This window comes from Rhinatrema bivittatum, chromosome 3 (assembly GCF_901001135.1).
Source record: "Rhinatrema bivittatum chromosome 3, aRhiBiv1.1, whole genome shotgun sequence".
Classification (NCBI taxonomy): Eukaryota; Metazoa; Chordata; class Amphibia; order Gymnophiona; family Rhinatrematidae; genus Rhinatrema; species Rhinatrema bivittatum.
The window spans coordinates 265,275,134-265,298,737 of NC_042617.1; the positions used below are offsets into that span (position 1 = coordinate 265,275,134).

The following is a 23,604-nucleotide window of genomic DNA, read 5'->3' on the forward strand; positions in this document are numbered from 1 at the left end:
AAATTGTAGGTTGACCCCCTTCAGCAAACGATGAGGGTAGGAGACTTGGAAAGGTTTGTACATTCCCCATCCCCCACACCTTCTTGGCCTTCTTGGATTTCTTATGGAACAGAGCGCTTGTCAACATTCTAAGATCACTAACTGCCAGCAACACCTGCACTTCCTGTCGGAGACAGTCTGAGGGGCTGATGCAATATAAAGCGCGGAAGGCAGGCGCTGACTTTTCAGCGCCCGCTTTCCTAACGTGTGCATGGCGCCCGCAAGGGGGGCTCCATGCAATACCCAAATTAGGGGGTCGCGCTAGCAAGGAGGTGCTAAGGTCGCTTGCACGACCTTAGCGCCTCCTTGCTAACATGACCCCGCCGCGGCTGCCGGTTATGAAGAGTATCTGTGGACATTTTCATTACTGGCAGACAGCCGGTTATGAAAACCGACGCCGAGTTTACTGGCGTCGGTCTTCATAACTCTGCGGTCTGCAGTTATTTTTTTTTAATTTTTTACTTAAGAAAAGAAGTACACAAAAGCAGTTTTTTCTGCTTTTCTGTACTTCTTTTACCTGCGCTCAGCTATTAACGCCTGCTCCAGGCGTAATAGCTGAGTGATAAATGTGCGTCTGAGACGGGTTAAATAGGCGCTAATCCCCTTAGGGGTAGATTTTCAAAGGGTTACACGCGTAACTTACCTGCCCCTGCCCCTGCGCGCGCCGAGTCTATTTTGCATAGGCTCAGTGATTCGCACAAGCCCGGGACGCGCTTATGTCCCGGGGCTTTGAAAAAGAGGTGGGAAGGGGGACGGGTTCATGGGCGTGGCATTGGTCCGGGGCGGGACCGAGGCCTCCGGCACAGCGGCTGTGCTGGAGGTTTGCACACCGGCAGCTGGCCCATGCGCGCAAGTTATGCTTGCCAGAGGCAGGCGTAAAATCGAAAACAAAGGTAGGGGGGATTTAGGTAGGGCTGGGGGTGGGTTAGATAGGGTAAGGTGGGGGGAGGGAATGGGGAAGCCATCTGGGCTCCCCTAGGGCTTGGCGCACATACGGTGCACAAGTGTGCACCCCCTTGTGCGCGCCGACCCTGGATTTTATAACATGCGCACGGCTGCTTGCGCATGTTATAAAATTGGATGAGATTTGTGCGTGCCAGGTTGCGCCCACAAATCTATGCCCGCGCATAGGTTTGAATATCTGGTCCCTATTGCATTAGGGGGTGGATTAGCGCCTATTTAACCCACATTGGAGTGCGGGTTACACAGTGCGCTCGACTGAGCACACTGTATTGCATCGGCCCCTGAATAAACAAAAACTGATGGGCAGAGAGCCACGAGAGAGACCTCAGGCTGCTCTGATGAGCAGATGGTAGCAGTGTAGTAGGACAAGGCAATGACCAGGACCAGAAAGATGCTAGGCTGCAAGCAAGAGACATAACTAGAAGGAAGGGAAGAAGTCAAATAATGCCGCTACTCGGGCCACAGGTGAGACCTCACCTGCATGCTTGTTCCGTTCTGGTCCAGAGAAAGGCAACCAAAATGGTGCAAGATCTGCTCCAAAAGATTTATGAGCCAGGACTTGAGGGCCTAAATATGTATACCCTAGAAGAAAGGAGAGACAGGAGTGATATGATACGGACTTCTTTTTCTTATTATTTTGTTTTATAAACATTCATCGAATTATAAAAAATTAAATTGTTTTACAGGTACATCTATGGCACACAGAAATGGGGGGGGGGGGGGTGAATAAAAGAAATGATGATAAAAACAAAATCTATCCCATTTATATATTTGACTTCAGTAGGAGGAAACCCATGAAATTCAAAATGCCTCAACATTATCAAATACCGAGGGAATCCTTCTATACGTGTTCAGAATTACTGGTTGGTCTAGCCCTGGTCTGGAAAAAAAATTTTCAGTAAAGAAATGCAAGGATGTGAAGCTGCATTGATTAAAGATAAGCTTGGTGAGCGTCGTAAATTAGAATTGTTAGAAAATCAATATAAGCTGTGCAATCTTTGTTTCATAAATTTTCTTAAGTCCCTCTGGTATATCCTGTAGGATATATTGAAAAAAATTCTATCAAGATTTTCTAAAGATTCCCTTGTAATTATTTCTCCAGTTTCCAAGGTGTATTATTTGCCTAATGTAGTGGGAGTTTTTCAATTCTGAGGCTTCTCCAAGAACAACTAAAGCCACTCTTGGTAGTATTTGCCTTGATCCAATAAGAATTGGACTTTAAAGGTGTTATTAGATCTAAATTTTCTTAGGTCACAGAATAGCAAAATTTCCTAGTGTGTCCAATGCCACTGATGCTAATTTAAGTTATTTCTTTACTGATATTAACAAAAAAAACAAAAAACGCTATCCTGTTCTTACCAATCTAAACCATTCACCACAAAAGAATAGTACACTAGTTCATATTTATGCAGATAAAATGTGCAACACTAAATTATAATCTTATAATATTCTTTACTTTCAAAATAAATAATTAAAAAATATTTCACACTTCTCTCACCGCACATACACATTAATAAAAACCCAAGACACACTCATACTAACCCTCTCATATTACATACAATATAATATCTCAATGTGCAGACCTCAGCAACGAATGTCAAAATTCAAAGAGTCAAAGTCACAGTCTTTCAAAATTCAAAGAGTCAAAGTCACAGTCTTTCAAGGTGAAACAACTTCAATTACATGTAAATATCTTGAAAAACCAGTCCTCAGAAGTAAAATAGGTTCAACTTCATATATTAAAGCAATGTTGTATACCTTAGAATCACTGCCAGTCCATGATCCCCTGCACTTTTTTCTACTTTATGTTTCTGGCTTCTTTAAAATATTTACATAAGCATTTGTGCATCTGTAAAATGTATCATATAATTGGGAGATTCAGCTTTAAAAAACGGAGTGACATGGAATACCGTCATTTGCACCACCATGTTTGAATAGGAGAGTTGCTGTCCATTTGCAGCAAGTAAGTTGACTCTTCTTATTTCTATATTATAAATTAATGATAGGACTAATAGCTGTTGTACGAGTTGAGTGTAATCTTTTTACTACTGGTTTACAATATGATTCCCCTGATGCAGGCATAGTATTTGCCGAAATGTTGCAGCGTCAGGATTTGTCTGTTGTGGTGGCAATTGAGCGTGATGAAGTGATGAAGAGAGATCGGCATGAAGCTGAAGTCAGTGTTATTTTAAGGACTGAGGTCTACTGGAAACCAAAGTATTTCATTTTGAAGGATTGCGATTGCAAGTTATTTGCACAAAGTTGGAGTCATCTCATCTTGAAGGACTGAGTCGAAGGTTTACTGCATTGCTTCCACTGGGAGGCTGTTCCATGCATCCACCACCCACTCTGTAAAGAAAAATTTCCTAAGATTACTCCTGAGTCTACACTCTTTACACCTCATCACATGACCCCCCTAGTTTTAGAGCCTCCTTTCCGTTGAAAAAGGCTCACCTCCTGTGCATGGAAACCTTTGAGATATCTGAATGACTCTATCATGTCTTGCTTTTCCTCTATGGTATACGTTTAGATTTTTAAGTCTATCCTCATAAGCTTTAGAATGAAGACCACTGACCATTTTAGTGTGTATCAACTCCATCCTGTTTATATTCTTTTGACGGTGTAGTTTCCAGAATTGTACACAATAGTCTGAGTGAGTTCTCACCAGAGATCTGTGCAGGAACAATATCACCTCCCTTTTTTTGCTGACCATTCCTCTCCTTAAGCTGCCAAGCATTTTTATGGATTTTACTGTCACTTTATCCACCTGTTTGGTCACCTTAAGATCAGATGCATTTACCCCCAGATCCTGCTCTTCCTTTGTGCTTAGAAGAATTTCACTTCCAATACTGTACATTTCCCTTGTGTTTTTGCATCCTAAATGCATTACTTTGCATTTTTAGTATTACATCTTAGCTGCCAGATCTTAGACCATTTCTTGAGCTTCACTAAATCCCTCCTCATGATTTCCACATCTTCCTGTCTGTCCATCCTGTGACAGATTTTGGTATTATCAACAGAAAGGCAAACCTTTCCCAACAATCCTTCTGTTATGTCACTCACAAAAATGTTGAAAAAAACCAGTCCAAGGACTGGTCCCTGAGGCACACTGCTAGTAACTTTTCCCTTCTCAGAGAAAACTCCATTTTCCATTATTCTTTGTCACCTCCCACTCAGTCAGTTTCTAACTAACATAGTTATTTAGCATTTCGTGTTAAGGCCCTAAAGTACATGATAACACCATAACACATGTGTTAAATAGCACAGTGTGTGTTAAAATGCAAATGACACATTTGCTATGCAAGTAGGAGGAGTTTTGGTGGAGTTAATGGTAATGAGCAGCTCCTAACGTCAAATGCGATAGAGAAACGCACAGCAACATGGGTTTTAACACCAGAAATAACTACACCTTCTTTCTATGCATTGTGGCCATGTTAGCTGTGCGTTCCTGGGCGAAAAGATTTTTATGAGAGCGAAAGAAAGAAAGAAAGGGAGAGAGAGAGAGACCAATATGTCACTTTACTATTTATACCACTGAAAGAAGGGGCACTTTTAACTCGGAGTTGGGGGTTAGGAATGGAGTAGGTTTGAGGGTCGGTTTCACAGACACAGTAGGAGGTACGAACAGTAAAGTTGACAATACTGGATTTTCTGCTGTTTGAATTGCTGAAGGGTACAAGAGGAGTTGATTTGTACAATGCACTCTCACCTAGCTTGCTGCACGCTCTGCCTAGCTTGTTTGAAGCTGGGTAGAGAGTGTATTGTACAAAGCAACTCCTCTTGTACCTTTTATCGATTAAAACAGCAGGAAATCTTCAGTGATGTCAACTTTGCTGTTCGTACCTCCTACTGTATATGTAAAACAGCACCCACCATACCTTCCCCATTCCAAGTTAAAAGTGCCCCCTCTTATAGTGGTATAAATAGTAAAGTGACATTTTGGCCTTTACAGAGGTTCTCTCTCTCTGTCTCTCCCTCTCTAGCATGTGTGATAAAAACATTTTTGCTGTAATGCACTCACAGTGGATTATTGCACAAGTGCAATACATTTATCACACCTTACAGAAATTACCTATGCAATGTGGGAGCAGGGAAATTAGCCTAGCCGCACCCTTTTTATCTTGGGCGCTATTTCTGCTATAAATCTAGGGGTTAGTCACTCTGGGATCCATACCAAGGTCACACAATTTATTTATAAGTCTTCTGTGTGGACCCATGTCATTGGCCTTGCTGAAATCGAAGTACACTATAGGGTAGATTTTAAAAGGATGCGGGCGCACATCCATGTGTGCTCGTTACTCGATGCGCACACATGGGCACCCGATTTTATAAAATGCATGCGCAAGTGTGCGCATCTTATAAAATAAGGGGTCAGCGCACGCAAGGGGGTGCACATTTGTGCAACCTGTGCGTGCCGATGCCCGCGGCCTTCCTCAGTTCCCTCCCAGTCCACTCCAATTTCGGAGCGACCTGGGAGAGAACTCTCCAACCCCCTAATCTAACCTCCCTACCCCTTCCCCTCACCTATCCACCCACCCCTAGCCTTAACCTAGTCCCCCTAAAAACTTTATCCTACCTTTTGCACCTGCCTCAGGGCAGGTGCCGGTTGCACATACCGGCACCCTGCCGACATGTGATCCCCGGCGCAGCAGCACATGTCTGCTGTGCCGGGGGCCTCTAGCCATGCCCTGCCCCGCCCCCAGACTGCCGCACCCTGCCTCTTTCCCAAAGCCCCGGAACTTACACTCATCCCGGGGCTTTACGCGCGTGACCTGGCCTTTGAAAATAGGCCCAGCACGCATAAGCCTTTTAAAATCTGGCCCTATGTCTAGCACTTACCCTAGATCCAACTCTTTGGTTACACAGTCACATAATTTGATCAGATTCATCTGACAAAATTTACCTCTGGTAAAACCATGTTGCCTCGGATCTTACAATCCATTGGATTCTAAATATTGTGCTGTCCTCTGTTTTAACAGCGATTCCATTAATTTGCTCACCACAAAGGTCAGACTAACTAGCCTGTAGTTCCCAGCCTTCTTCCACTTTTCTGAATAGGAACCACATCTGCCCTTTTCCAGTCCTCCTGAACTACTCCAGACTCTAAAGAAGCATTGAAAAAATCAGCCAGTGGAGCTGCCAGGACATTTCTAAGTTCCCTTAGTACCCTCGGATTGATCCCATCCGGTGCCATTGCCTTATCTACTTAAGTTTAGTTAGCTCCTCACAAACACCTGTTCTGGAAATTGATTGAGGTTTACCTCACTTCTCATCTTATTTGTGTTTGTTTTATGTGGTCCTGCTCTAGGCCCTTCCATAGTGAACACTGAAATATTTGTTAAGCAATTTTGCTTTTTGTTCCTCGGCCTCTGCATATTCCTCCTCTTCACCTTTTAGTTTCACTGTGCCACTTTTGCACTTCCTTCTATCAGTATCATATCTAAAAAAAAGTATTTTCCCATTGTTATACCATATATGATATTTTTTCTTCTATTTGAATTTTTGCATTCCTGACTACTTTCCCAGCTTTTCTTAATTTTTCCAGATATTGTTGCCTGTCTTTCTGCAATCTCTTATAGTTTATGAATGATGACCTTTTCTCCCTTACCTTTTCAGCTATTTCTTTAGAAAACCAATAATGGTCTCTTGCCCTTCTTTTAGTTTTGCCCATTGCCCTTCTACTTCCCCTTAGATTTTCCCATCCAGCTAACTACTCCTTGAGGTACTCTTCCATTTTGAGAAAGTTAGTTTTCCTGAAGTCTAGAATTCTCACCTTAGAATGAACCTTCATCTCTTGTGGCCCAATATTGAACCACACCTTCCGGTGGTCACTGGTTCTCAGATGATCATCCACTACAACATCAGAAATACTGTCCCCTTTGGTTAACACCAGCTCCAGTATCGCCCCCTCCTGTGTGGGTGAGAGAATGTTGGGGTGGGGGGTCATTTCTATCTGTGAATATGTGAGGGGATATATGTGTTGGGGTGGAGGGAATGTATATGAGGGGGCATGGATGTGTGTATGTATGGGAGAATAAGAGGAATGTGAACAAGCATGTGAGTGAAAATGATCATGTATTTGCGTGAGTGAAAATGCAAGTGTGTATGAAAAAGAAAGAAGCTTATTCACATCATTGCTAAAATTAATCCTGCTACCCATCCACATGCTATCTGTGATGGTGGGGGTGGAAGGGAAATAGAATTTAAAAAGTTATTTAAAGGGACAAGAGTAACAGAAAAGTATGAAAAAAATGTGTGAAAGCTTGCTGGGCAGACTGGATGGACCATTTGGTCTTCTTCTGCCATCATTTCTATGTTTCTATATGACCCAATTCCAGCAATTTCTTTGAAACAAGTACATCATTTAATCACCCCGACAATTAACAACTTAATTAATCATTCTCTGTCAGAAGGAATAGTACCACATGGATTAAAACAAGCTGTGATAAAGTCGATTCCCAAAAATAAGAATGGTAGAATTGATGATTGGGACAACTATCATCCAGTATTCAATCTGCCTTTTCGATCAAAAGTACTTGAAAAAGCAGTACTAACCACCTGGTAAATCACGTGGAAGACCAAGATATTCTCTTCCCAAATCAGTTTGGATTTAGGAAACAATGTTCAACTGAGACACTTCTCCTCTCATTAAGTGTTATGAGAATTTGATGTGGATGAATCTTATTTTCTCATGCTAATTAACAGCCGCCTTCGACACTGTGGGCCATACCCTACTGTGCCATCAGCTGTGCAATATTGGGATCAAAGGTAGTGTTCTCAAATGGTTCTCTTCTTTCCTATGTAATAGAATATTCCAACTCAAACTGGGCAATCACATATCTGACACTTTCCAGATTGATAAAGGAGTCCCTCAAGGCTCTGCACTCTCGATAACTCTTTTCAACATCTATATGCCCCCACTTTGCAAACTACTACTGGATTTAGGAATTACATTCTTCCTGTATGCTGATAACATTCAGTTTTACATTTCATTCTCCAAAACATTTGAAAACACAGTATTGATACTTTCAACTTATATGAAAACAATACTGCAGGAACTATCAAATCTTAAACTAACATTAAACCCAATAAAGATTGAAATCGTTTGGTTAAGTAGAAACTCTTCGATAGCTAAACCACCAACTCTAGACTTGGGTAATTTTCAAATTACTCCCTCAAACCAAGTACAGGATATAGGGATCCAGGTAGTTGAGAACCTTACTATGAAAAAGCACATCAATAAATTAATCAAGACAGGATGTGCCAAGCTGCATATATTACATTGGTTGAAACTTTTATTAACTCTTGAAAACTTCCGAACTGTATTGCAAACTCTAATTTTCTCAAACCTAGACTACTGTAACTCCTTATTTCTTGGTCTTCCTGCATATCTCCTAAAACCATTACAAGTATTAAAAAATGCCACGGTCATCAGGTCTTCTATCTGCAACAAGGACCTGGCTACTGTCGGCTGACTGAATTATCTTCTTTAGGAAGCTCATGATGTCTTGGTTTCTTGAATCAAGAAAACAGGCTTTTATTGGTGTCTTATGAAGCTGGTTGACATGGGGCTTGACATAACTACTCAGAAATCTTAGATTTTACCACCTGGATGGCTGACGGATAGCAAAATAGTGAATCTGTTTTCTCTCCCTGACCAAAACACAGCCATGGGAAGATCTCTTTCAAATTCAGCTAAAATACATGCCCTGTACTTTCAGCTGTCTTTGGGAAAGGTGAGTTTCCATCAGTCCATTTTATGTGGGTAAATCTCTATTTACTCAAATAAATGTGTTGCAAATGTCCTGAGCCCCGCTTGCTGTGGCACAGTTGAGGCAACCTGGTGGGCAGAGTCCCAAGGTTTGTGCTGATGGTGGACAAACAAGATTTTGTATGGGCATGCTAAGGTAAGGTTCAGGAGTCTAGAACTATGATCAGATCCAAAGAGAAGGCTAAGGCTGAAGTCCAGACTGAAGTTGAAGACCATACTGGAACTCAATGCAAGGATGAAGTTGAAAATGAAGCAAGGCTGGAGCTGAAGGCAAAGCAAGACTGAGGCTGAAAATGTAGCTGAAGAAAAAGGAAGGCTGGAGCTGAAGATGAAGCAAGGTGGAGTCTGAAGACAAGGCGAGTCTGTAGCTGAAGGCAAAGCAAGGCTGGAGCTGAAGATGAAGATGAGGCAAAACTGAGGTTGAAGACTGTAGCTGAAGTGAGGCAAGATTGAGGCTGAAGATGAAGCAAGGCTGGAGCTGACAACAAGGCAAGTCTGGGCTAAAGATGAGGCTGGAACAAGGCAAGGCAGAGAAGAAGACCAGGCTGGAGCAAGGCAAGTTGACCTGTTTGCTGAGGTGATGGGAAGGAGTCATGGCTGGGTTTAAATACCCAGCCGCCTGATGTCATCAAGAGGCGCCTGCTAGGAGGGTTCCTGCGACAGGGCTTCAAAAGGCAGCATGTGGTGCACATGTGTGCGCCTATGGAGATCCAGGCAGGATGACAGTGTCCATGCCACTGATGGGTTTGTGGCATATTGTGGACCCTTGGTTGAAGTGGTGATGACTCCTCCCATGGGGAGTGGCCCCATGGGGATACCACAACGATTAGCTAGACTCTAGTAAGCAAACACTGAGGAAAGAACATTTTATTATACTGCTGTTGAAGAGTTGAATCTTGCCCAAGGAATGGACAGTACAGTAATACAGCAATAACACAGTTAGCTCAGACAGTCTCTGTAGTTGATGGTTTCACCCAGATGTAGCAAAGGTGCGGTAGTGTTCCGCAGCGTGGGATAAGCCGAGCACCTGAAGTATCACTATCCCATAGTGATACTCACAGAGTAGCAGTGCTGATAATTTCCTTCGGTAGTTGAATGAAGAGGGGGACCCGAGGTCCGAGATGCAGGATACCCTGAGTAGAGTAGACCCTTGAGGAGCGAGTACCTAGGAGCATTGAGGGTTCCTGAAAGAAAGCAGACAGGACCCCTGAGGAGCAGGTGTCCTTACGGTTAGGCAGATTAACCCTGGAGGGTGAGTAGAAGCGAGAGGCCCCCGAGGAGTGGGTACCCAGAGCTTCTGTAGGAGTGAGATACCCCGGAGGGTATTGAGGAATCCAAGCGAGCAGCTTAGAAGTGGTCAGAGTAGCAAAACCGAAGTCCTTGCTAACTCGTTCAATTGGAACGAAGCGGAGGTTTAAATACCCGGAGGTACTGACATCATGTGGTGGGGCCGCCCCGAGGTTCCCACCATGACATATTCAAAAACGTAGGCAGCATGCGCACGCCTCAGGAAGAAGCATGGCGGACAGGGATGCCCATGCTGGCTCGGAGACACCGAGGGTTTTGGCAAACAGCAGTGGAGACAGCTAAGACTTGCCAAAAGACTTGCCAAAAGTCCCTGGTGATCCAGCGGGGGTCTTGGAGCGATCTCCTGCACGCGGGTCATCGGCTGCCAGTATTCAAAATGGCGCCAATAGCCTTTGCCTTTACTATGTCACAGGGGCTATTGGCGCCATTTAGAATCCCGGCAGCCGACAGCCCGAGTGCAGGAGAGATCGCTCCAGGAACCCCACTGGACCACCAGGTACTTTTGGCAAGTCTTGGGGGGGGGGTCAGGAGGGTGGGGGGTTGTAGATAAATAACTTTAAAGGGTTGGGATGGGGTTTTTTGGGGGGAACGAATGTATTTTTGACATATGAATGGATCGGGGGCCCCTGAGAACAGATGCAACGGATTTGGGCCCCTATGAATCTGAATCCCAAATGGGACGAATCCGTCCCTGCTGCACATCCCTAATGTCCACGCATACAAAACCTCTTCCTGAATGAACCAGGTTCATGATCCATGCTTTTATCTTCATCTCTTTTCATGACGTTCTGAAACTAAACCTTTGACTCTGGCACCGATGCACCTGAAATAAAACCTCATCTGGGAAACTGCTAATAATAATAGTTGCACCAATAATGCTTCCCATTCATATGACCTTTGATATTTATGTCAGTAATTAGGGGGTAATTTTCAAAGATTTACGCAGGAGTTGTGCATGTTAATTTGGCATCTGTTCAAACAAGTAGAATCTGTGCACACTACATGAATTTTGGAAGGGTGGGAGTGTGCACATACTATTGCTACCATGCAAAAAGAGGGGTTTTGGAGGGTGTTCAGTGGTGGGATTTCATAATAATCTAATTTATAAATGGAGTATGTTCATATATCAGCAAACATGCGCTCCTGATTTTCTGCCTGCTAATTAAGTCGTGGAAATTAAATCTGACTTTCGGTTGGGAGATCTGGATAATGTGGGGGAGGTCGTGGGTCATGTGCACAACAATACATCGATGCACCCTAATGTGCATTAACGACGGATGTTAACAGGCTTTAATATGTTGGCCCCCTTGGTGTTGATTGCTGCATTAGCTCATTGGCATCTCTTAGTGCTGCTTTATATTGAATAATGGCCTACTGATGCAATTTCTCTGAATTATCTAGTTCAATTAACATTCTCTTCTGTGACCTTTGTGAAGAAAAATCGGAAAACATTTTCTTGCTTGAAGTAGGAGGCCGAAATCCTTAGCTTAAGGGCCTGCTCAGTGGAATGAACCTCTGAAATGAAAGCATGCCTGGAGTTACACATTCACGTCTTCCAGCCCATGAGGTCAGACAAATGAGATTAAAAAAACTAGTTCTGCTTTGTGTTATTGAGCTCAAGCGATAAAATTCTGCAGCATCATGTGTATCAATATTTATTCCTCCCTCCCCGCTCCCTCCATACACACACACAAACCTTTCTTGTGAGGCCTGCATATAAATTACTTCAAAGCAAGTACTAGGGCGCGAAGCATCTGTCCCAGTAACATCAATCTCGCTTTCTTGTTCATTAAACAACATATACTTTCTATAAAGGATAGGGTGGAAGGGTTAAATGATTAAATCTACCAAGGCCTACTAACCAATGAGTCTGACCCAACTGCTTACCCAGTGAACTAATTCTAAATCATTACGGCAGGCTAGTTAGAATGCTGTCATCCATATATGAAACAGCTTTTCACTCTACAGACTGTTATTAACAGCTATTCAAACTTTAAGCATGCTCATGAGTAATTTATTAGTATGTGACTTGATCCATGCCATTCTACAGCTAACCTTACAAATCATAGATCCTAATTACAATCCCTGATCTCTATTTCAAAAATCATACCACTTAGACCAACAAGCCTGACATAAGCAGATTGCTTGTTTAAGCATTTTCTTGTAACTATTACTGATTCTGCCTTCACTATTTTATATTTTATTTGATTAACATCTATGTGCAGTAGAAAATGCGATTTTGTACATTAGACCTGTTCTATTCTTTCCCATTTATAATCTGAACGCACTTACTGACCCACTGATTTTTTTCTATATGTGACAATATCAATCTGTATATGTATGAACCCACAAGTGATGCCCTCTCTCTGTGCCTTTGTTAGATTTTCCAAAACACTGAATTTCTTCCGGTTTAACACCTCCTCTTAAATCAATGCTTCTACCAAAGTTTTAATTATTTAGAAAGGAATCTTCAATGCAATTTTCCTGGGAAACTAAGCAGTTATCTGGGTAAATTCCCTGGACTGGCTTCCCTCCCATCTGTAGCCCAAAGTACACACATTGTTTCACAACCTATATGCTTTGCCTCACAGTGAAAGGGGCAAAGCTAGGGCAGGGAAGATAAAGTATGCATGAGGATTCCATTTAGAAATCCCTGTGCTTACCTTAATATGTATGATGTACCAGCCAGCTCTGGTTACTTTTGTTCCCCACTCTCCAGGGGTTCCCTTTTGAAAATTAGCTTGCAGGTCTGCTGATAAAATGTAACCAAGGACCTACAAGCTCCCTGAGTACTAAAAACAATGCCCCATAGATAGTTATATAGGGAGTTATGCCACAAATATTACAGTGTGGGCTCATAAAAAAAATGTAATGTGCAAGTTAAAAATGCCACTTAATAACTTGTGATGCAAAAAGATTTAACATGGTTATAGTAATAAATGTACCCCAATCTTGTGGTCATACTATTATCATATACTGAAACCCCAAAATACATTAGCTAAATATCATGAGCATACTACTTACCGAGCGGAAGCTAAACAGAGTGAGCATGCTAAACTAAACATGCTCAGTTTGCTTTTTCTCTTGACTTCTCCTGCTGGCTTCCAAAGGTTTACAAATAAGCCTGAAAGATGGGGCTTGTTTGTCAATGGTGATGGAAGAAGTGGGAGAGCTACTACACTCCAGGAGAGGAGGTGAAAGAAAGCAGAAAATTCCAGGAGAGCAAAAAATTGACGAATGCATGCTTAGAACCATCTGTCTTCTGTATGACTAAGGGTCATCAGAAAGCTCACTGAAAGGATGTGGTTGGGGAATAAAGATACATGGAAAGGATGACCCAGGCACGATTCTAGAGGCCCTGACTTAGAAGGGCGCTCTGTAGTGTAGATACAACAACGGCTGCTCCACACAGTGTGATACTGCATCAAAGCTTGCGGAAATTAACTCTGTACTCAATCTAAAGCAGTCAGCTCATAGAAGCTTTTGAGAGAGACTGCAGATTAGCCTCAAGCCTTTGAAAGCCTACAGTGATCTTTGGCCACACCAGCAATGTTAAAGACGGTAAAGAGCTTTATCTTCTGATAACCTATTGTTTAAAAATACATTTTCCCTAAGCAAATAAAGACAGATGTTTTGTTTTTTTTAAGTACTCATGTGTGTAGATGTGTCTTGTCACCTCCTTCTCTTTATTTCATTCTTACCCTCTTCTGATTTGGAAATAAGAAATTGCCATACTGGGTCAGACCAAGGATCCATCGAGCAGAGCTTCCTGTTGCTAATCCAGGCTATAAGTACCTGGCAAAAACCCAAAAATTAAATTGATCCCATGCTACTAATGCCAGTAATAGCAGTGGCTATTCCCTAAGGGGTAGATTTTAAAAGATTGCACACTGTGCCGGGCATCACTAGCCCGTCCCCAGACCGTCCCTTTCATCAACCCCGGGACTTACACGTGTCCCAAGGGTTTACACGTGTAGCCGAGCCTTTGAAAATTTGCTCGGCGTGCGTAAGACCCATCCATGTGCGTAAACCTTTTAAAATCTACCCCTAAGTCAACTTTATTAATAGCAGTTAATGCACTTCTCCTCCAAGAACTTATCTAAACCTTTTTTAAACCCAGCTACACTCACTGCACTAACCACATCCTCTGGCAACAAATTCTAGTGCTGAATTGTGCACTGAGTAAAAATAATTTTCTCCAATTAGTTTTAAATGTACTACTTGCTAACTTCATGAAGTGTCCCTTAGTCCTTCTAGTATCCAAAAGAATAAATAACTGATTCACATTTACCCATTCTAGACCTCTCATGGTTTTAAAGAATATAATCTATTCAGAACGGACATAGTAGAAAGACAGAGAGGAGTGGCAGCACCATGTATAAATAATAATAATAAAGCAACAGAGCTGCATGACTTATGAGATAAGGAGGAGGCTCTGCGGGTTAATCTAGAAAGAGGGAATGGAGCGTCCATTTACATGGCTGTGATATACAGACTTCCACTGGCAGAAGAAATGGATACAGATTTAATTGAAGACAAACGGGCGAATTTTAATTCACCCGTGCACATAAAATACGGGGGTTATGCGCACAGCTGGACCTTGTGTACGCTGCTCGCATTTTAGAAGGGGCCCGGCCACACACACAACCCTCACTACACGCACAAGAGCCAAGCCAAAGAAAAGTGGCGGTCCGGGAGGGAGGGGAGGGGTGGGGCTTGAGGCACCAGTACAGCGGCCATTTGCCACTGTGCCAGGAGATTGCGTGCCGCCAACTTATACCAGGTAGGCGGTTTTCAGTGGTTGGGGAGGACAGCGGAAGCGGGAGGGAGCGAGGGCAGGGGGGTAGGGAAGTTCCTTTCCAGTCCACTCCATAATTGGGTAGATTCGACACATGGACGCGTGATTTTATAACATGTGCACGCCGGCTCGCACATGTTATAAAATCCGGGCTGGTGCATGCAAGGAGGGGCAGAATACTGCAAAATTCACGCGGCGATGCATCGCAGCCTTCCCCAGTTCCCTCCTTGGAGCGGACTGGGAGGGAACTGGGAAAGGCCGTGATGCATCACTGCACGAATTTTGCAGTATTCCGCCACCCCTTGTGCGCACTGGACCGGATTTTATAACATGAGCGAGCTGGCGCGTGCATGTTATAAAATCCCGCGTCCATGTGCATGCAAATGTTTAAAACTCTACCCCATAATGTAGAGTAAACCACCAAGATTTGTTGATTAGGGGGATAGAAATATTTTAAATAAATAAAATAAATTAACAAAATTGTTGTGAAAGAGGAGGTGCCATTGCTAGGAGATTTCAATCTGCCAGATTTTGATTGGGAAATCCCAGCTGCGGTGTTATCTAGAAGCAGGGTGGTCCTGGATTGTTTGCAGAAAGAACTGTCTCAGCAACTGGTGATGGAACCAGTCCATGAGAGTGTGATACTGTACCTGGTACTTACAAATGGGAAAAATGATTTTGAAATTATAGTAGGGGATTACATGGGATCCAGTGATCACAGGATAGTGTGGTTCAGTATTAGAGCACAGGCAGTGGTAATTCATTCAAAGGCAAGGGATCTGGACTTTAGGAAAACTAACTTTGTACTTTTTGGGAGAGTACTTTAAGGAGGCGCTAGCTGTGTAAGATAAGGGAGGGGAACTAGAAGATCAGTAGGCAAAATTTAATAGAAATATTATAAGGGTAACAAACTTTTTGGTTAGCAAAGTAAATAAAGGTAAGAGGAAAAAGAGGCCACTCTGATTTTCTAAAGAAATGGCTGAAAATATGAGGGAAAAAAGGTTAGCATTCATACACTACATGGATCACAGAAAGTGGAAAATAGGCAGCATTATCTGGAAAAGCTAAGAGAAGCTGGGAAAGTAGTCAGAGAAGCAAAATTGCAAATGGAAGAAAAATAGCTAACACAGTAAAATAGGGGAACAAGACTTTTTTTTTTTTTTTTAAAGAAATGTTAGTGGCAAGAGGAAATGCAGAAATGGAACTGTAAGATTCAAAGGTGGAAGGGGGGAATGTATAATTGTATATAGACTGATGATGAGGAAGGGCTTGGGAGAGGACCACAGAAAACTGCCACAAATAGTAAAGAAAGTGAAATAGACCTCAAACTATTTTCAAAAGACTTTACAAGGAGCTAGGAAAATTAAACGTTGTTGAAGTGATAGGGCCAGATGGGATACATCCGAGGTTATAAAAGGGAATTTTAGGGAAGTTCTGACCTTTTCAGCACTTCTTTAGAGTCAGAAGTTGATTCAAAGGATTGGAGACAGGCAGAAATGGTTCCTCTTACAAAAGTGGAATTAACGAGGAGTCTGAAAATTACAGGCTGGTTAGTCTCCTGTCGATGTTGTCGTGCTGCTTAAACAGAAGATAGGGCAGTTCCTGGAATCAAATGAGACAACAAGGTTTAAGCAGAGGTAGGTCTTATCAGATAAATATAATAAATGTATTTGGGTCACCATAGAGTTAGATCAGGAGAAGGTGCTAGATATATTATATTTCTACATTTCAGGAAGGATTTTGAAATGGTTCCACATAGGTCACTTATAAAGTTATAAAAAAACTGAGACCTAGATTTACTAAGCTACAGTATGGCTATACCATACATTAAACAGAGTTTAACATGCTGTTTATCGGGTGGTATAGCCACACTGTGGCTATATTGCACAATATATTTGATATCACATGATATGTTGGTCTGAAACTCACCTCTATTACAATGAACTGCTTTGCATGAGATTTGCATGTATGGATTTTGTAAATCTATGTAAAGCAGCTCTTGGATAGTCAAACCTATGCAAATAAAATAACGCAGTTGACTTAGAAAAAAGTCATCTACGTTATTTTAAAGAACTTCAAGAAGATAGTTAAAACATCTTGGGAGCATTGGAATGCTAACGCATATCTCAGTAGCCCAGCAATGTTTTTTAAAGGGTCAGGGACCCAAAATAAAATATCCAAAAGTGTCAACTCCCCCCCTCCAGGGGTCTTGTGAGACCTCCCACAGCCTGTTGAGGCTGTGCTGAGTCAAAAACTTAAAAAGAAAAGATTTTGAATTGTGTGGTGATGCCCTGTCCCACCTCCTTCCCTAACCCTTTGTTCCAAACCCCACCTGTCCTAACCAAAGACCCTCCCATATGGCAACCCCCAAAAGGCGTCTCCCAGGCCTCTCTGACACCCCAACAAAAACCATAATTCCTGGGGACAAGGGACCCTCCATCCTCTCTACCCACCCAATAAAAAATAGACCCTCTTGTCTAGGGGTCCTCAGATGCCCACCCTCACCTCCCCCGGAAGCCTCTATAACACAAAGAAGCATAACTGGTGGAGTAGGGAGGCCTAGAGCACCCCACAGCTCCGGCAACGGTGACCACCATTTTCCAACAGATAAACAGATTGTTAATATAAATAAAAAAAATACTTTGAAATATCTATATGCTAATGCCAGAAGTCTAAAAAGTAATATGAGAGATTTAGAATATATATCACTGAATGAAGAGGTATATATAACTGGCATCACAGAGACCTGTTTGAACGAGGATAACCAGTGAGACAGTGCTACACCAGGTACAAATTATATCACATAGGGAGGATTAGTTTGGGGGTTAGGGCTGTGATTCATATTAGAAATAGCATAGACTCCATCAGGGTAAAGATCCTGCAGGAGACTAAGTGCACAGTAGAATCCTTATGGGTGGAAATTTCATGTGTGATGGGGAAGAGTATAGTGCTAGGGGTATACTACCATCTATATGGCCAAAATGATGAAATGCTAACAGAGATTAGGGAAGCTAACAAATTTGATGACACAGTAATAATAAGAGATTTCATTTACCCCAATATTGACTGGGTGAATGTAACATCAGGACCTGCTAAGGAAGTAAAGTTTTTAGTTGAAATAAATGACTGCTTCATGGAGCAGTTGGTCCGGGAACCAACAAGAAGGAGAGCCATTGTAGACCTAATACTTAGTGGAATGCAGGATTTAGTGTGAGAGGTAACAGTAGTGGGGTCACTTGGCAACAGTGATCATAGTGTGATCAAATTTGAATTAATGACTGAAGAGAGAACATTAAGAAAATCTACTGTTCCAGCATGAAACTTTCAAAAGATAATCTTTGATAAAATGATGAAGATAGGAAAAACTGAAAGGTGCAGCTATAAAGGTTAAGAGTTTACATCAGGCATGGTGATTGTTTAAAAATACCATCTTGGAAGCCCAGTATATCTATAGTCTATGCATTTAAAAAAAAAAAAAAAAAATAGAAGGAAAGACGAATGACGGCCAGCATGGTTAAAAGTTGAGCTGAAAAAGGCTATTTACCCTAAAGAACTTTTTTCAAAAATTAGAAAAAATATCCATCTGAAGAAAATAGGAAAAAGTATAAACATTGATAAGTTAGACGTGAAACATTGATAAGGCAAGCTAAAAGAGAATTTGAAAAGAAGCTGGCCATAGAGGAAAAACATAAATGTATTTGTTTTTTACATATTTCCAAAACAGGAAATCTGTGAGGGAATGAATTTGGACTATTGGATTATCAAGAAATTAAAGGGGTACTTAGGGAGGATATGGCCATTGCACAAATACTGTATTAATTCTTTGCTCCAGTGTGTTTACTGAAGAGTTTGTTGAGGAGATACTCATTCCCGAAGCTGTATTCCATGGCAATGATTCAGAACAACCTAAACAAATCATGGTGAAGCTGTAAAATGTAATAAGGTAGATTGAAAAACTAAATTGTAGCAAATCGCCTGCACCAGATGGTATGTACCTCAGAGTTCTAAAAGAACTCAAAAATAAAATTTCAAATCTATTAGCAGTAATTTGTAATCTATCATTAAAATCATCCATTTATGCACACACACTTTTGAAATTCCAAAGAATAGTGCATAAATGCTTTCCTAACCCAACTCTGGCCCCCTCCCCTAAGTGCAGGTAAAAGTGCATCCGCAGGGTCTTGAGCACATAAAGGCACTTTGAAAATCAATGACTAGAGAGCTAAAATTTAATTTACTTACAGTGCCTAAATCAATTAAGGCTCAAAGACATTTGAAATCTAAAAACTGCAGAATGAACCAGAACTGAGCTGTGATGAAGCAGTGTAACAGTACACCTAGTTATCAATTTTTAGACAGTTTTCTAAAGGATAAATGATCCTGTTTTGCCACTGACTTTACATTTAATTTTGTGACACAACGAGTAATTTATGTAGCAAATACATGCATAAGCTACACCGATTCTCAAAGGGAGCGTATGAGCGCATGTTCTCTTTGAAAACAATGCCACCAAATTTACCTGCACAAGTTACATCTGCTAAAATGTCTGCACTAAGGCCTGGATTCACTATTCTCGCAGAGTACCAGGGGGGGGACCTGCGAAAGCCGGCAGCCATCGCACCACTGCGGTGTGCTGGCTGCCGGCTTTCGCACTGAATAACTACACCATAAAAAGGTGTAAACTTATGCTTAAACATGGCATTCACTCATAAGTTTACCCGCACACATCCCAGTCAGTTTTATTAAAAGTCATTTCCATGGGGAAAATATGTACCTGCAGAAATGTTTTAGAGAATTAGCCCCGAATTAGAAGGTTTCTCCTTTTGGACATGAGGATCCCATTTAAGGGGCAGTTATCAATATCTTATGTAAGATGCAAAGTAGGGGCACACTCCTCATATGCACTTGTTTGTAGCTTGTTTTCAAAGAGAAACTATTTGGGTCCGGGTTCTATCCTTTTGCTTGCATAGACTTGTAGTTTTGAATGATTTTGTTGTTGATTTCCCTAAGAGAAGCAGAACTACAAATCCATGCTATGCAAAGGGGTAAAACTAGGACAGGATTAGGCTTTCCTGTTAAAAAAAAAAAAAAAAAAAAAAAAGGAACCAGCCGGCCATTCTATACTGGAATAGGTAACTCTCTTGACTAAGAACAGCAAATCTGTTAACCAGCCATGAGTGTCCTCCCTCTGACCCAGTGAAATAAGCTGTACTTCTTGCCTGTTATCACTAGAGGGAGGTCATTCTTTTTGTTATCGTCACAGGGCATCTTTTGCTAATGACACTGCATTCTCATTTGTTTTGTAGCTAACTGCTTACGGAGGCAAGCTGAAATATGCGATTTACTTTGAAGCCCGTGAGGAGACAGGCCCATCAACCTATGAACCTCAAGTCCTCATAAGAGGTGGCCTACCCACAGGTCATAAAATTATAGTGCGACATATGGCTGCTCCTCAGATTGGCCAGCTGACCAGACATGAAATTGAGATGACTGAAGTAAGTATTCACTCTGTTCTAAGTATAGGATTCCAATGCTTGCTTGGTCCTTGAGACATTGTTAATTGGTTGCTATTGTATATTTTGGTTATTTTCAGTATGAATGGAAGTATCTGGGTTCTGTGGATGGGAGGTCTGTGACCCGTGAAGACTTCATGGATGTTTTGTATGACATCCAGTACATTCTTATCAAGGCTTCATATGGCAATGTGATGAGGCATAGCAGGTGAGAATTTCTTTAACACGAGTTCCCCAGGCTGCATAGTTCCCTCTAAGTTGAGCATGTGAGCAATCACTCATAAATTTTGGAGTGTTGCTCATAGGTTTTTCATGGTCACTCACATAATTTTATCTTTGTGTTATTTACAGAAATTCACTGCTAATACTGGCACTCAAAAATTGTTGGTTTAAAAAAACTGTTGATCATATGAGAAACATTTGGACATACCTAGTAACTCCTTGGAGGGAACATTGCCAGGTTGTCCCGGTAGCTCAGAAGCAGTGTTGTACATTGTCCTATGTAGAGGGACCTGGTTTCTATTCACAGCTATGTTCTTCTGCTCCCAGGGTCATCTGGGATTGGAGAGAGAGATAGAGGTCACAGTCCTTTGGGGGAGGGGGGGGTCAGCATCATTGTGCAATGGCGACACCTAGTGGCTAGAGTCAGGAATTGTGAATGAAGGGTTCTTGAAGTAGCCCTAGTGCACAGCCCCAGGGCAAGGATTATCACTGCAGTGATTGGCCTAAAAATAAGTTGAGAAGGGATATAAAATAGAGGAAACCCCCAGGTAGATGCCATAAAGGCATCAGATCCCAGCTGGGGTCTCAACTGAGCTACTAGTAGAAATGAGTAGAAGGAAACTGCTAGGTCAAATGAAAAGTGGAGTTTCCCCCTGCCTCTCATAAAATGAACCTGTGAACAAGCTACAATATTTTCCATCCTTTTCACAACCTTCTATTAAAGCACTTGTCACATTTGAGACAAAATCTGCAAGAAATAGATTTCCTTGGATTGGCACAACATCTTCAGGTTTCCATGGATTCAACTTCAGTTTCCCCATGATCCATGTGTCGTGTGTCATTTATCTTAGTGGAATACTGGTAGCAACATTTTGAATAAACCAAGTACTGTAACTTATAAGACTAAGGAGCTAATATACTAAAATACATGAATGCTGTCACAAGCGGTTAACAGCCCTGTCAACACTTGTAAACTAGCTTGCAGTAATATTTATTTTATTTTATTATTTAATTATTTAGGACATTTTCTGCCTGATAATCCATAATACAGCCCATAGCCAGGTACATAGACTAAAACTAAACAATGAATCTAAGCTGAGTTAATAAGATGCAAAAAATATGCATAGTAGTTCATTGCCTATTAATACAGTGAAACACTGTGTGCAAAATGCTTCACAGATGCATTAACCTTGGGGAGCTGTAGTTGCACTTGCATACTATAGCATTTACGGTAATGTATTGTATACCTCATTTGCATCTCATTGACATCATCCATTAATATGTATTATAACCGCCACATTTATGTGAGTTAATGGCCTATGTTAGTTCACTTTAGTTCATCTGCTATAGTTTGAGGCTGAAGTGCTTTCTACAAGGTGTGGATTTTTGTAAGATCTGGGTTAATGTCTAGGCCTCTTGGCTAAGCAAGTGTAGTGAAGTAATGAGAAAATATGACCAAAAAATGCAAGTGTGATCTAAAGAAAGTCACATTTGTCCTTATTGAGAGACAAGTTGTTGTCATGGGGCAGCAGAGGACACTCTGGGAAATAATAAAGTTATTCACTGTTCTTGTTAAGATTTTGTGGTTGTTTGTCTGTAATGGGGCCTACTTATACTTAAAGAACCAACACATCACCATCTATAACATGACATGGTGTCAGACGTTTGAACCTCAGGCTAGTTTATCAGCCTCAAAGCCAGTTTCCCAATGGCCATAAGCCTCTCAGTGCATCAAGATGGTAAAGCATAACCCTCCTTCAGGCCTGAACTTCGCTGATCTGGCATCCTGGCCAGACTGATGCCAGTGGTTTGCCAGGTACAGGATAGCAACCAAGCTGCACGCAGAGGATAAGGTAGTAAAAGTTAAGTGTGCACATTCATTTACACTGGGACCTGTAGCTGAGCAAATATTTAAGTCATTTATCTTCCAGGCTAATAAAGTATGAGACATAGTTTATCCCCAGGTGCAATGTAATATATGAGAGAGTAAAGTTCCAGCAGCAATCTCAGCTCAAGGGGGAACCAGTGGAAGCATTTATTAAGCATCTGTATGAATTGGCTGAGCACTGTGACTTTGGAACCACTTAAGAGGACCAAATCTTGGACAGCCTGGTGATTGGAATTCAGGACAAAGCTGTGTCATTGAAGCTGCAATGCAGAAAGACCAGATGCTGTCAACAGCCCTATGGTGGACTAGGGATGTGCAGCCAAAAAGGTTTTTTCCCTTTTTATTAGTTGTTTTAAATTTTGGGGTTTTTTTATTATGCACCACATTTTTTAGTACACACTAAATTGAAACAGTGTGCACTAAATGGAAATTAGTGTGCATTAAATCGAAATAGTGACACAGCTTTGATTTAGTGTGCATTAATCGAAAAGAAACAAAAAAAAAAATCGAATGCACATCCCCAGAGATGACTTTAGAACCAGTCTCTAAATACTTAGAAGGAGCCTCGGAGAAGGAAGCAAAACCAGAGCTTCCTTCTCTGAGGCAAGCGAGCATCAAGAGACCTTACTACCAGATAAAAATGAGAAAATTTGGAAAGTGTGGTGGAAATCAGCAATACATGGTCAGCCGTAGGTACAAAATGCAGTAAGTGCCAGAAAGTTGACTACTTTGCAGCAGTGTGCCATACTAAGTAAGTGCAAGAAGTAAACACACAGGAAAGTGAGGAACTTTTGTATGTAGATTCTGAAATATAAGAAATAGACAATGATAAGCTGAATGTGAAGAAAACTTCAGATAAGGAGCCAGCAAGATACATGTTATAAACTGCAGGCACTCCAGTGAAATTAAAATCAGATTTTGGAGCAGACACAACTACACTTATGAATGATTATGTAAGAGACCTTCCTTGAAGCCAGTTAACATGATTCTGATGAGTCCAAGAGGAGTGGTACCCACAAGAAGCCACTTCATGGCATATACGCACTTTGACATGTATGATGGACCCCGGGAATATTCAGGAGGTAAAAATCTATTGAGCAGA

The 23,604-nt window shown here is 41.7% G+C and overlaps 1 protein-coding gene across 1 annotated transcript in view; it reads left to right on the plus strand.

Moving 5' to 3' along the window:
* Positions 1-23,604, plus strand: part of LAMA2 (laminin subunit alpha 2) — a 1,492,466-nt gene that overhangs the window by 1,050,391 nt on the left and 418,471 nt on the right. The window contains 2 exon segments of the mRNA XM_029596813.1: positions 20,186-20,374; positions 20,473-20,600. Of these exon segments, the coding sequence (XP_029452673.1) occupies positions 20,186-20,374; positions 20,473-20,600 (317 nt within the window).